The sequence below is a fragment of the Centropristis striata genome, chromosome 13, assembly GCF_030273125.1.
Source record: "Centropristis striata isolate RG_2023a ecotype Rhode Island chromosome 13, C.striata_1.0, whole genome shotgun sequence".
Lineage (NCBI taxonomy): Eukaryota > Metazoa > Chordata > Actinopteri > Perciformes > Serranidae > Centropristis > Centropristis striata.
This window is the reverse complement of record NC_081529.1, coordinates 19,643,539-19,659,244: the sequence shown is the minus strand read 5'-3', so window position 1 is coordinate 19,659,244 and position 15,706 is coordinate 19,643,539. Positions and strand designations below refer to the sequence as shown.

Sequence of the window (15,706 nt, the reverse complement as noted above, 5' to 3'; positions counted from 1 at the left end):
CCAAGGAACCACTTCAAAGTCAATAACATCACTCAGACCTTTGGGCCTCAGGAAGACGATATCGAACAGCATTTCAAATTATCATAATGAGAAGAAACACCTGGGACCATTAGGCCCGGTCTTCATCACACCGAAGTTTGGCACTTACGCCTCAGCACCACAGCTCGTTTGTTTCTTTTTATCAAACCCAGAGGATGACTATAAACTGATTACTGACACACTCGGACGATCTTTGTTAATATGGGACCTTCAAAGGAAAAACAAGAAGAGCAGAATACGTGTATTTCACTGCGTCGAGTGATTTCTACCAGCACTGTGCCGTGTCTATGTAGATGATACAGTAGAGTATATCTGTGTGATGTTTCCCAGGGTGAAATGCTGAGGATTCATAACCTCCGCCTGCTCCAAGGACGGCACCGCCGAGCTGCAGGCAGGTAGCCCGAGACTGGCTGTGATATAAATTGCTCCCATGTGGCAGCACAAACCTATAGCCCCTTATTATCTCTGGAAATGTTCCTCAAAATTGCCTTATCTACACTGCATAATGAAAAAAAGATCCAACCTTTTTTGTAGAGAATAACCAAAGTTTTTCATCATGCACCCATGAATAATTGGCATGAAAGTGTTTTATTTTAGAAATAAAACCTGAAATATCTGGATAAAAGTGCAAAGAAATATAGAAAATTGGCCTTCAGGGGAAAGTAAACAGTCCTCAAATTAGTGAGTCAAGTGTGCACTCCAGTCATGCAGGGTGGGAGTAAATGTCAAAGGGATTTTTGTAAATTAAACACAAATGGTTCTTTTAAAATTACTATTGCTGTTAACTCAGGGGCCATATTTAGACACTCTGTAGAGGCTAAAGTGCATTCAGGGTGTCCAACTCACTGCTAGTCCAAAGTTTGATTGGTTTCATTCATGTTCAGCCTAAACCAGAGTGTCAACTCTCAATGCTTTTATGAGCCAGGTGTGCCTGTGTATTCCTATTTACAAGGCAGATTTGGCAAATTGGAGAAGGAAGTTCTGCCTCCACTGTCTCTGAGTCCTCTGTCCCATCTACAACTGCATTTGACTGCATGTGAACAAATGCCCCAATAACCTATTTAACTTAGGAAGAGGAGGAGCGCTGCAGCATGTCCCTGTGTGTGTGCATTAGGAATATCCAGATCGGCTCGGACATTATTTGAATCATTTTCTCAGATTTAGAGACCTGCACCAACATCGACAATTTGTTCTGCCTCTACCAGTCCCTGCTGGCTATGTGTTTAAATTATGTGTATTGATGTATGAGAGGTTTAATAATTATAGAGAGTGCTTTCAGTAATTGTAAATGTTTCCATGCGCACAATAACGGCACTGCAGCAAATATTGTGGTAGATTTAAGCAGCGAAACCAAACTTTTCCATCGTGCATAAATGCAGACAGCATCTGTCTTGCTCTGCTCTCTGCTAATTTTACATTTTAATTAGTATTTTCCTCATTTTAATGCATTTTACCCCCTCCTAACCTTTGTGTATACAGTTTTTTATGACCCAGCCTGTGGGGCCCACAGATTAAACTGCAATCCCTGTTACAGCAGTGTGTAGCAAGCAGACTGCAAATACTGCACCATTGACTTTAGACCAGGTTTTTGTTGGTCAATGGCACGATTGATTTCTGCTATGCAACAAAAATGCACCTGACCAGACTTCATTTTAAGACTAACACTCCTATGGGCACAAGTACTTAAAAAAGTGAATGGTGGGCGTGAAAATGTCAACATTTTAGGGGGAAAAAAGCACTTTCTTGCAGAGCTCGATGACATGATTTATAGAGTGTTAATATTTCTAGCAGCTTCCAGGAGAACAAATATAGACACAGTCTGTATTTGTGACTATACAAGCAGGCTGAGGCATCCAGACTGACTATCATCAGCAACATGGCGTCATTCTTTGAAAATATCCTCCCAAAGTTGGTCTCATGTCTCATTTTATAGTCAACTTCTGCAGGGTTTTAAAGCTGAAAAATGAGCCCAGTTGCTGTGAGTGTCCTACGGAGATGATTCCATTCTCTGTCTGTAAAGTGTGGAAGACATTTGTCGCCTATTTTCACAGCACCATAGAAACTTAAGAGCAAGAGAGAAAAAAGAGAGAGAACGGAACAGAACTCTGGGAAATTGAAGTGATAATGCCCACTCAAGGACAGTTCTGCAGAAGTACTATCCACATCCCTAGACACACTTCATCAGCATCTCATAGGTATAATATCTCTCCTGGAACATTGAGTGTGATGAGTTCACATCATATACTGCTGATGTTTTGAGCTGAAATCCAGAAATCCACCACTGCTGCATGTCATCAGCCTCTTTTTATTGTTTTCTCCCTTGGGCTAATACTTTCTTTTTTGGTCGAAAAGCTATAAAATTGCCCTCTTTGGCTTAATTGTAGTTATTATTTTATCACTTATAGAGCATATAAAAAGGAGTGATAAAAAGACTGGAATGATACACACTATGTAGGACACCATCAACTTGAGTTGACAGCACCAATATATTTTATAGGCTACTTCTTTATGCTGCTGCATCAGTGTCCCACAAAAAAATCTATTCAAATCTACCATTATTTTTTTTCACCCATTAACTGATCTGTTGCTATGACCCAGGAGATGGCTCGCTGTAGCTGCTGGCTTCCCTCATAAAAGGCCATCTTGTATGGATATTACATAGAGCATTTTCTTTTCCCCAACCACTTATCTTTCACCTAACAGGGAAACTTCATGAAAGGAGAATCTGTAAAGAAAACATGACCTGCTCTCCAGCTGAGGTGAACTGCACCTTTCACAAAACATGTTTTATTTATTGGAAACATGTTTTCTTACACATATAAACCTTTTATTTATTGAAGACATCAAGGGGAAAGTAAATACTGAAAGTATGTAACCTTCAATTGCAAAAAGTCATACTAAGATTTTTCTGTGAACTGGCCGGCCATTTATGTAACTGAAAACAAATGACAAATAAATAAACAAGCTGTGCTACTGTACAGTAAAGGAGGGAAAAAAAGAAGCACTTAAAAATAACAGTGAAGGTCTAAATTGTCCTATTCATATTCTGTTTTAACGAGATATTAGCTTTCATATAAACAGAGACATCATCTGCATATTGTAACAACATGTAACCATTCCAAAAGAGGGTCAATTCTTGAAAATGATTTAAAAAAACAAAAACAAAAAAAATTATTATTTTTCTTTTGTCACCAATCCTTAATTTAACCTGAACCTAACCTTAACCTCCAAAGGTCGACAACACCACACTTTTGGGATTTAACCATTGAAAGTTGAGTATTTTAATCATACCATGTATTATTCAGGATCCTGTTATATAAGGCCTCATCTTTATTTCTAGTATGACTTACTTTAAATGTTTCATTATTGTTATTTATTAACTAATTTATTGACCTAAGTCACAACAAAAAGAGCACCTAACATAGTCAATCTTGGGGGATCAAAAATACAAAATAATCTTTTTTACCTGGAACTTCCTAACCTTACCAACAGTCCTTATCTAGGCATGTGCAACAAAAACCCACTATGGATCCTGAAACTCAACCCTTACCAAAATATAACGGAAACTGAAAACCAAATCTTGTACAGGGACACACTTTGTTTCTGATCCGTCCTTATTTTCACCTTGACTTAAGTCTTAAATTGAGTCTTAACCTGTTAAAGGGTTAAATTGTGAGGTGAAAACTTGACAAATATTCAAAACTGTCCTCTCTCTTTCAGTCTAACAGTTTACAAAAGTAGACCACTACATACATGGTTATAGATGCATGTGCATAAAACCACAGGGTTACACATGCAGTAATAGCATGTTCCAATGAAAAGAGTTCATACCAGAACATTTCAGTAGTTACCCTGAAATCCACAAACAGAAGCTCTTGCTTTAAAGGTTTCTATTATCCATAAGTAAAGTTATAAATAAAAGCTTTGACTGTGTCAACACTGAATAAAGAACAAAGTCATCATCTTCTTTAAATTTACATCACTGTCATGAATTTGTCATTAAACTGAGTCATGTCTTCCCTGCTTGGACACCCTCCATCCTCCTCTCTGAAGCCATCTCCGCAGAAAAGCATTCACCTCTGCAGTGTGACGTCCTGCTTCTTTTCATGCAGCAAACAATAGCCGGCTGGTATGACACAGGTTGGACAATTGAAACATCTTTTCTGTGGGCGTTGTATATTATGAGTAAAATAACAATGTGTTGCTTTGTGAATCACAGAGAAATTTTGCTTACTCTCTAGGTACCGTCACCTACAATGAGCAGCAATATATTACGTTTAAAAAAATATGACTGCACAGGCCCAACTACTATTTACAAAAATCTAAAAAGGCCACGTAATACATTTGAACAACAAAGCCTATTCCTTTCTGTGTACCCCACACCTCCTCAGAGATGTGCCCAAGGTTCAGACACTTTGCTGCTGCCAATACAACTGCTACAGTACCAAAAAAAACCCTGCACAAATTATGCAGACACATTCCAGCTCTGACAGTGGACAAAAGTGTTCATTAAAAAACGAATGCACTTTACTCGCTTGTGTTCTTTTAGGTTGTGATCAGGGCCATGCTGACACACTCTGGGGACCCAGATTTAATTTGTTTTCATAGTTTGATTTGACTACATTGGAGTAAGCAGAATTCTTGGGTATAGGCATGCAGGAGTTGAACAATAATAAATGGATGAATTAATAAAATCTTGCACAAAGCTTTTTTAAAACACTCCACACAAAATATTTCACATCTTTTTAGAGAAACATGAGCTAGTAACTGCTTGTTAGACTTTGTTATTGTCATATTATTGCCTAGTCCTACCTTAACCTTGATAAATATATTGTGGTTCATTCCTTTAAAGAAACTTGCTTGGTTGTGACGTCCAATAGCACCCTAAATTCTCACACTTCCCGTCTAATTCTCAATTTTAGTCTCAAACGTCAGCAGTAAGAGATGAAAAGGGGCTTGATTTATATGGAAATGATGATACTTTAAATATTGCAGACATAAGACGAAGAGAAGATTATTTAAAGCCAGAATGGTGCCTATGCATGGAGAAATATACTTTTCTTTGGTGGAGCAAGAACACAGACAAAAGCACCCTCTCTTAATGGCTGGACAGCTTGTTTATATGAGTCTGTAAAAGTCATTCTGCTGCAGAAAAGTGAGAAAAGTTGCTCACATCCGTGCAGTTCAGTACAGTGTGTATCAGCTCTGCTCTGACAAATTCCCTCCATGTTGGGTGGTGGTGGTGGAGGCAGGGTGACACAAGAATGAAACACAACACTGTTGAATCTGGGACAAAATACTAGGGCACTTAGCAAATGGGCTGATCCCTGGAGCAGGGATCTGGAGACCGAACGGATAAAAGTAGGAGGAACAGCGCTGCACGACAAAATTATCTCTGGACAAAAAAGCCGCAGAAGATGATAATTTACATCTCAATTTTGAGCCAATGCTGAGTAGGCTTATGGGGGCTGCAGCATGAGGGAGACGGCCTTATATTTAATTCTCCATATATTTCCTCATGTGTTTCCTCTTAAGGAAGATTGAGGGGGTAATCTTAAAATGCACAGCCGGTCCGTCTATTTCAGTGGATGTCAATCATAGAATGTTGTGGCAGATTAGGGGAAGTGAAGGGGGGTCTTTCTTCACAACGCTTCAGCTTTGCCATCATAATAACAGGGTTGGATTTTTTTTTTAAACGGGCTTGTGGAAAAGCCTGCAAACATTTCACAGTCAGAGCTATTGATCACCTACCATGGTTTGATGCCTTGGCGTGAACAGGCGTGTAGTGATTCTTGGAGGTTCTGACCGGCGTCTCATCTTTGGGTGACCCATCGATTGCTGCAATGTTTTCATGCTCATACTGAGATATTGGAACTGGTCCTTGTTGCCTCAGAATGTCTGCCAGGGCTCTGGAAAGAAATAACACAGATGAAAAAAGTTTTTTAACTTAATGTTTTCTTTTTCCAATTACCAATGCTTTCTTTATATTTCCCCTCACCATCCCCCTAAAGGTCCTCCTTATTTATTTAGCCACAGCTCCAATTTGAATCATAGACGTTTGGAGGAAGGCAGAGAGGAAATCTTAATTACACCCTGAGTCACAGGGGACTAAGATTTTCAATAGCCTGGTACACAAGGTACAGAAAAAGTCCTATTATGTGTGCTGGGCTTGAGCTCAAGCACATTTATTAAGAGTTAAGTCAGTGTCTCTTCTTTGAAGCCACAAAATAAAAGCAATATTTCACCAACTCCATTTCCAACTTCTGGAGTCACAGTGTCAGCCGGTAAGATGGAGTGCCGGCTCTGCGTTTTCTTAAAGGAAATGAAAGGGCAATTTAACTGTGTCAATGTCAACCTAAAGCAACCACACATTCCACTTCTCCATAACTCTGTGACTTTGGGAGATATACAGTATATTAATAGCATTTCCCTTCCAGGATGAGCACACTTTCGCCGTTTCTTTTTCGCAGACAGAGGCGACCTGATTTTGAGTTGTCCCAGTTGGCTGCTATGTCGTGAGCAGCAGGAGCTGCAGTGGTTTTACAGGAACAGGCCCAGCTTTCAACATATGCATTCACAAGAGAGAACAACATTTGACCTATGAAACAAAACCACAGAAGTACAAAAGACTTTTTGATTGTTGTCAAGTCACATGGAAACTTCGGAGCATTTGTCAGAAACGTTGTGCCTGTTTATGACCCTATAGAGCCTGATCAATACTGCATTTTTGGGATTTGATACTAAAATGGATATTTGAGAGTTTAAAACATCTCTTAACAATGTATTGGCCAATTCTGATTCTTTCTTACCCACTTAAACACTTAAAGAATCGTATAAACTGAAATAACAGTGGGCCCAGAATGGACCCTCGGGGAACACCACAATAAAAACTGATTTAGAGTGGAAGAGGAGTCGGTTGTTAGAACATAAAGTCCTGTCCTCTCTAAGTTGGTAATATTCCATATGTTTCATACTGTCAAAAAACAACAAAGCCAGCAATGAATTAACCCTTCTAACAAGTAATAAGTGTGTTTTCAAACCTTGATATATATAATTCCTCTGTGTCATAGAGTTACGTTGTGGTCCCAAAAAACATTAAAAACTCATCAATGAGCTACATTGTTGTACGGGGTGACTTGGTTCATTTGACTCAGTCCAACATACGCCATCCTGCTGCCACACATACTCAATAAAGTGCATAATAATCCTCAAACAAACACACCATTTTCTCCTGTTGATATCTGTGACCTGACTGTAAAAATGAACATCTTCAGCAGGAAAAATGGGCTTGGGTAGGAAAATTGGACAGACATGCACTCACACATTGTTGATTTCGATTTTTTTCTCTCAATTTATCAACAATACCAGAAACGTAGAATACTGCCAGCCTTGTCCTTTTAAGATAAGGCAATCAGAGTGATCAATATCACCAAAAGTAAAATGAAACTAAAGCTCAGTATTTGTCATCTTTCTCTTGTGGACAAACTATGTAACGACATTGATGACCTTGATCATATCTTTGGCACTGTTTTTAAATCTGTCGTGTTTTATTTGCTGATACCAGTATTTTTGTGATAAGCTAAAATTGGCTGGTAATAAATCCTCAGAGCCAACTACTTAGACAAACTTTGGGCTTTTTCTGTCCCCTGTGCATTGAACTTTGGGTTATTCTGCTGCTATTTTTGCCCCCTCGCAGTCGTCTTGCCTTTTAACTCAGTTTCTCAGTCCTGCAACTGGAGAACAAAGCATCATTCTCACCACCTAGCCAGCATAAATTGCATCTCGGTTTGCCCTGCAGAAGGTGATCAATACAGCCTGTTCAAACCACTGGCTTTAGCTCTCACTCTGCATTTCTTGTGTTTCAGTGAAGGTCACAGACCAAACAGCAAAGGTCTGCCAACAGCTCAGTATTCTGTTCACAGTCCTCCCTCAGTCGCAGAGGTAAGAGTCTAAATTACATTAGAGAAGCACCCACTTTTTAGAAGCAGACCCATGCCAAATATAAAGCTAATCCCATGTTCCACTACTTCTTTTTGGTCACGGCTGTCAGCATGAATGTCTGCTGCCAGCCTCTGAGGTCTATTCCAGCAGACATCATTACGACAGCTCCATGTGCCAAATGGTCGGTGAAAATAAACAAATCATAAAAAGGAAAAAAAAACACTATTGAGCACCCAGCAAGCCATGCCTCCTCATTTAATCGACCCCTCTCTAAACTCGCATGGCTCCGGCTCATATTGAAGCAGTGGCATTAAGCAGATCCACTTGAAAGTACGCCCCATGGCTAGGATAGAAGCACAGTAAGAAGGCATAAACTTCACCATCTCTTCATTTTTTCAGAGCAGAGATGGAAAAGAAAAGTGCTGCATCATGAGCTTTGTTATTCTTTTTTGTTGTTTCAAATAAAATACTGTATTATAAAGCCTCATGAGTCCATATGGTTATTAAAAGCTGACTGTGCCAACTTCTGAAAAGACACTCGCTGGAGCTTACATTTAATCTGTAACTGATCTACTGAACAAGCTCCTTTGTGTTGTTGTCACGGCTACAATTTGGGCATTTTTTTGTCGTCAAGAACTTGTCACTGTGTTTCTCAGAAAGCTGAGTAATCCTCTTTGACATTTCCAAAGCAGCAGGTGCCAGAGTTTTATGACCGAGGCATCACAATGCTCAATTATCTTCATATCATTAAATCAACGCAAGACGTCCTCTCTGCTCTGCACAGAACGGACTCTGGTTAATAGCAGGTGACTCAGGAGACATGACTAAGTGACTGTGACTTCACAGTTTCTTTACCATTGGGTGGAAAACATGCAGTTTTAATCAGACCTAACCCCAGTTAAAAACCCATTTCTCCTTTTTGTACAATTTCAATACCTCCTTCACCAGCATGCATCACACAAAAGACAGTCAGCACGGTATTTTACACCATTTAGAGACTGATTCACGTCTTTAAACTGTGGATGGAAACCCAAGTGAACAGGACGAAAACATACATTTTATGGGGTTGTTCCGTGGTCACGATGTTTCAGTTCCCCACAAATATAAAAAAATAATGGCAAAACCCAAAATCACACCTTGCCTCGGGCTTCTCAACACAATCCACTAACATTAACTCAGTGCCAGAAGGGATCCTGGTGGAGCTGCAGCCAATGATTATTTCTATTATCCATTAATCATTTGGTCTATAAGATGTAAGAAAGCTGCCCATAACAGACTCCTACAGCCCAAGCTGCTTGCTTTGTCTGTCAGCAGTGTAAAAAACCCCAAAATATTCAATTTACTATAATGGACACCAAGGAAAACCATTTAATCTTCATGTCTGTGGAGCTAGAAGCACCAAATTTGGTTATCAAATGGAATTTTTGGTATAACAATGACAGTTAATCAATGATCTAAATAGTTGAGGATGAATTTCCTTTCAAACAGGAATCATATCAATTGTAGTTACAGAATTCATCCACATTTTAAAGGCCTTGATGACATTTTTATATGTTTTTCTTGTATTTTACAATGGTCTGAAGTGGGCGTGGCTCAACTGGAAAAAGGTGATGTCACAAACTTCTGCGTACCAATCAGAATTTAGCACCATTCACATTGACACCCTGGCAAAATGAGCCAACAGCGCCATGACTGTCAAAAGATCTCAATCAAACCACAAGCACACAGTCATAAAGAAACTTATATTATATTTTATGTTATTCTGAAAAAGTACAAAGCTGTCTGAATGCACCAAAAACTCATCAACTCACTGAAAAACCCTGAAATCTCCTGGCACCATTTATAGTGTAAATTATAGTGTGTGTAAAATTCTGCACATAATTTGGTCATTAAAGTTATTTTTGGGGTCAACAAAGAGATGCAGCATGAATCTGTTGAGGCAAATCCAAAGGGACAAAGCTCATTGGGAGGCACCAGTGCACATAACAGCAGTTTGAAATTGCCAACATTAAGAAACCATTTGGTGTTCTGATGATGGCGGAAAAATGCAGCGATTTGTTCACTTGGTTACTGAAATGGCCACGGATGTGATTTTATGTTGCTTTAACGCTCATCGAGCAATTCAGTGAAAGGTGCCGTGAGGATTTAAAAAATATGGTCATTGTAGGAGAGACCACTCCCATCAAGATGAACATGATAACTCATAATAGCTTTCAGTGGCATTTACTCTATCCCTGTGGGGCTGGACGGACACAGCACAGCACCCGCTCCCCCTCCTGAGACTGACACAGAAGGGGATGTGTAACATGGAACGGTATACAATCTTGACATTTTTTTGACAGGGAGGCTCTGGGGAGGAGAGTAATGGCAGGTGTTAAAGGTCATGAGCTGGTTTGAACCCATGATATTGAGGCTGTAAGTCAGTGGTGTCACCAGCATATACATTTTCACTTCAAGGCTGTTGAGAGCAAACAACAGGCATTTTTTGACACTCAAGAAAAAATGTGCTCAACTCAACACTGAAATGAGTTCAGGCAGCAGATACATGCAGTGTTATGTTACTGTTTATCTACAGTTTGTACAAGTCTGACTGAGGGCAAACTGGAGATTAATTCTGTTTTCTTACTAAAATGATAAGCCAAAAGAGCAGTGAGCACTTGGCACACAGCTCCAGGTGGGGTTTTTCCTTAATGGTGTGAAATCATATACTCTGCACACATTTTTTCATCTTTTTCATGTATGAAAAATGACATGTCTTACCTGTGCACATTCATTTCCTGAGGGGGCTTGGTGGCTTTATCATAGGCAACTTTCGCAGAAATCCCAATGGCAATGATGAGCGCTATGACCCCGCAGGTAATGTACACCGTGGTGTTGGTCTGGTCGAGCTCCGGGTCGTACGTGTCACCTGTTGGCGCCGGTGAGGGGGGCTGAGTTTTGATCCAGTCCGGTGTGTTGTAGTTGGTGCAGCTCTTCTGCTCCAGCCGCTTCCCCCGGTCCGCGCAGCAGAAGCGCAGGAAGCAGCTGCCGCAGCAGAAGCGGTGGTCGGTGTTGTTGCAGCTGAACTCTTTGTCGTACTGCCCGCTCACGTCGTAGTAGCCCAGGCAGGTATCGTGCTGGACCGTGGGAGCCTGGACCTGGGTGATCTTCCCCGGGACGGCCGCGGCCAGCGGGACCGCGGTGGTGCTGCCGTTGACCTCCTTCACCTTTGAGCGCGTCCTCGTCGGGGTTTTGCTCTTCTTGTTGGCGGTGGCGGCGCACAGGACATTCAGCGGGTCTAAGTAAATCAAAAGAAGCAGAAGGTGCTTTATCCCCATCATTTGAGGACGCGCTGGTGTTTGTTCTTGGCCTCCTCTCTCTCTCTCTCTGTCTCTCTGAGTGTCGCTCTTCTTACCGCGCGGAGCTTCTTGCGGCTTTCTTCATCGCAGGTACTCCTGTATGTGCCAAGCGCTCACTCACGGACTTTGACTGGCAGGTTTTGCGCTCATCAGACACACAAAGCATCTTCTGACTCTGCTCTCATCCAGTGTGAATCTGTTTTTACTATAAAAGTTTGCTTTGGCTGAATGTCCTCTTTGATTCTGGCTGCAGAGACGCGATGAAGACGCCAAGTCCTCCAGAGAAATATTTACCATGAGCTGTTGAGTGTGAACGGAGCTTGGAGCTGCACTGTGGAGAAAAGAGGCACGTAAAGGGGGATTTAGTGGGTAAAAGTGGGACTTCCTGTTGAGCCAAGCACCTAGGGAAACTTTATTAATAAGCATTCTTTATAGAAAGAAGAATGTGGATCGTTAACTGGACTGTAAACCTCCTGAAAATACTTTCAGCACCACGGACAGCGCCCAAGTTCCCATTTGGGTGTTTCGAGCATCAAAAAGTAAAAAAATAAATAATTTTCTTTTCGAATCAATCATAAAACAGCATTAAACAATACAGTAGATATAATCCGTGCTCATGGGTTGCAAAGATATTTAAAATAACCCTCCATGGAGAGTTTTTACGCATCATTCGCCGAATTTTACGCATAAACTTTCTCATTTTATCCGACTTCTAGCGTGGAAACGAAGATCTAACTTGTATTTTTTTTCCAATCTAATGAGAGATACAAGATTGAAGACTGTTAGAAGAAAGACGGGGAGAAGATGAGGAAGACTTACCGGGTTAACGGTAGCCGGTAACGGGGTTGTTTCAGCCACTGCCACTGAATCAAAGAGCCTCAGCAAGACAAGAGGCAAGACCTCTCTCTCCTCTCCGGCCCGCCTCCCTCCACCTCTCTCTCTTTCTCTCTCTCTGTCTTTCTCTCTCTCTCTCTCTCTCTCTCTCTCTCTCTCTCTCTCTGTGTGTGTCTTTGTCACTCTCTCTCTCTCTCTTTCTCTCTCTCTCTCTTTCTCTCTCTCTCTCGTCACCCCCTACCCTCCATCCACGTCACCTATTCAGGTACCACAGTTAATTATCAATCGGTACACCCCCCTCTCCCCCTCCCTGCTTTGGTCATATGCCTCCAGGCTTCACTCGATAACTCGCGGAGGAGGAAAAGAAAAAACAGAACCGGAAAGATAACAGTGTATTAGAAGTTGTCTGGAAGAGGCGAGGCGCCGCTGTTACATTCACGCACCAGTGCACACACAAGCTGCATCCACTCACAAGTCTCCAGTGTGTGTGTGTGTGTGTGTGTGTGTGTGTGTGTGTGTGTGTGTAAACATGCCCGAGCTGGTTTACTTTAGAATTATAAATCAAATGCCATGCAAGTGCAGCAGAGGGGGAGGTGATGGAAGGATTTGGTTGCTTGAAATGCTTGAATGCCTTTCTAAGACTTTCAAAGTAAAAGTATGCATTACTGGATGGATGTAAAAAGGATATTGGAGGAGGGGGCAGTCTCTTATATATACTATATACTATATATACTCTAATTTTGATCTGTCAACTTTTAATCACAATTATTTGTGGATGTATGTAAATGCCAATATAGGGGTAAAACATCTTTTTCTGAAATGTGGCTTTAATATCATTACTTTTTGCCCCTTGTGTCCTTCAAAACATTAATCAACAAATGACAACTTCATTTTAAGCCTCCAATTTATTCTCAGAAATACGTTATTCTAAAAGATCTAACTTAAATGAATGATTTGTGTGTGTGTGTGTGTGTGTGTGTGTGTGTGTGTGTGTGTGTGTGTGTGTGTGTGTGTGTGTGTGAATTTTGGCTTAATATAGAAATATAAATACTTTATTCTCTGATGTTCTAATATCAGAAAAGAACTATTCTTTAAAAATCCAACTTTTTCTCTCCAAAATTCACTTAGATCCGAGTCATGATTTTATTCCAATTTTGGTCAGGCATTTATAACTCTAGGTGTAAATTGTATTTGACTTTGACATTATGAATTGATTGATCGCCATCAACAGAATTCTGAATTTAACCCTAAAAATTCTGGATTTTGTTTTTAATAACTTTATTCTCTGATCCTCTATAGTCTCAATTTTTGATCTAAAATGTATAACTTTATCCTCAGGATTCACTTCGCTCTTGGAATTATTTTATTTTCAGACTCTGTGATCTCATTCTCACATTTTCTCAATAAAAAATTAGCACCATAAAAAAGTGAATTCTTCATCTCCAATTGAATAAAGGCTTTATTCTCAAAATCCCGAGTTTAACTGCAGAATTAATTCCAACTGACAAAAAAAAGTTCATCTCTCATTTGATATTGCCCCGCCTTCCTCCCAAGAAAGAGAAGCACATTAAACATTTCCTCTTGTTTCATCTTTCATCAACATTCAGTCCGTTTATGGATCAATTCATTTATCAGTCCCTTCGATAAGGCAACAGTCCATTCCCACAAAGGCATTACAAGGAGAAAATTGGGAGTGGAAGACAGTTATTAATAAGGTGTAGTCTTTTTTCATTTTGATGGAGCTTTAATCGTATTCACAAATGTGTTGGAATCTGGTGAATCTGGTTGGACCAGATGGTGAAAATGAGCACATTAAAACATCCCAGACAGGTAATTTGACAGCAAGAGGAAATCATATCAAATTGACTTTCAGATACTTTGCTGTCATTGCCGTAACTCCACTGTCCTCATTCACTCAGTTATTATCCGACGTGTCAAAGCTCATCCATCTGGTGTGCAGACTGAAAACCACTGCCAAGACGTATTTGTCTTAGGCAGCCTGAGTGCTATTTGATCAAGGTGAATGCTGTTTGACCAAGGTCTGCTGTTATTACTTTTATCGTACAGAGGGTTCGCATGGCCCCCAGTGGGGCGACAGGGATTTGTTTATTGTTCTCTGCAACATTTAGTCATGACTACATTCCAGTTATTGCAATATAGTCAAAATTTACCTTGCACAGCAGCTGAATATTTAGGTCATCATGACATCATGCAAGAATAAAGCTAAGGGTGTGGTTTAATGTCATGGAGAACTGACAAAAACAACAATGGTGATGTAGACTGCGATAGAAAGGTGGTTCATCCATTTGTCTAGTACCTGTCAATTTTATAAATATTCATTCATTCATATTCATTCATTAATATTTCCAATGACTGTTACACCAAACCATGTGAGAAGCAAACAATCTAGTGCGTCAGGTGAAGTCTAAAAAGCTGATTTATAGTTAATAAATTAAGTTTAATAAGTGGAAACCGCCCATATGCAGCGAAAAGTACCCCAAATGATCACAACTACCCCAAAAATGTTTACATGCCCAATTAAATAAAAATAGCCCAACCTGACATTGAAATGTGATGGCAGCTGTTGAGCTTGCTCAGATAAGAGGTAGAGGGCTGGTTATTGGCTGGAAGATAAATCACTGCTTGACACCTTGAAAAATACTATAAAACCATCTTATACCCAATTCCACACTGTCTGAAAGTGTCATATATTCATTTTCTATCTTGATTCAGTTCTTTGGTTTTGACTCTATGTAAACATAATGTAACTTCAACAAAGACTACCAACATAAGACATTCTCTAGACGTGTTGTGCATCATTTTGAACACAGTTTCCAAAAGAAATAGCCTGACATTTTTGGTATCTTTGGAAGCTTTAGTAAGCACTAGAATTCTGAATAATAGCAGGCTGCACAGTTTACACTGGTTTGTCTTCAAGCAGGTTGACTTTAAAAGGTTTCCTGTTGCTACAATAGAAAACAGATACATAATCAGTTCATACTTTAGTACATCTCATGCCAAGGACCGTGTTTGATCCCCATACAACCACCTGTGGTCACATAACGTCTGACAAAGTTCCCATTTAGACGGCTGATGGGCCAGTTTCATTCACTGATGAAAACTGGGAGATGTGGTTATTATCTAAAAAGAAGAAGTGGACCTTGACATTATTCGTCATACAAAATGAATTAAATTGGCCGAATACAGTGTGATGGTTTAAAAAAAATACATGATGACCATGATGTCAGTGATCATATCAATGAGGACAATGATGCTAGTTGTAGTCTTGACGATAGCAATGACGTCAATGATCATTCATAAATACAGGATGAATAAGTTGGAAAGGAAGGAAGGAAGATGTTATTTTCCATCCTACTTCATTATTTCTTTGAAGACATGTATCTATTTAGCTCTTGTAAAATACTGGATAAAGTTACATCCTTGGGTCTCTATAAAAAAATATTGAACAATATGTGAATTATCCCTCTTTTCTAGCTTAAAAAACCCATAGATCTGATTACGGATCATGAGTTTACTTAGTATTTTCATATTAA

At 40.0% G+C, this 15,706-nt stretch overlaps 1 protein-coding gene across 2 annotated transcripts in view; it reads right to left on the bottom strand.

Annotated features, from left to right (window-relative positions):
• LOC131983258 (protein shisa-6) overlaps positions 1-12,226 on the bottom strand; it is a 92,486-nt gene extending 80,260 nt beyond the window's left edge. For both annotated transcript variants that reach the window (XM_059347954.1, XM_059347953.1), the window contains exons 1-3: positions 12,138-12,226; positions 10,741-11,649; positions 5,791-5,948 (exon numbers count right to left, since the gene is read on the bottom strand). In XM_059347954.1, coding sequence (XP_059203937.1) covers positions 5,791-5,948; positions 10,741-11,300 — 718 coding nt within the window. In that variant the 5' untranslated portion in view covers positions 11,301-11,649; positions 12,138-12,226. The remainder of the gene's footprint in view (positions 1-5,790; positions 5,949-10,740; positions 11,650-12,137) is intronic.
• Positions 12,227-15,706: the final 3,480 nt, after the last annotated feature.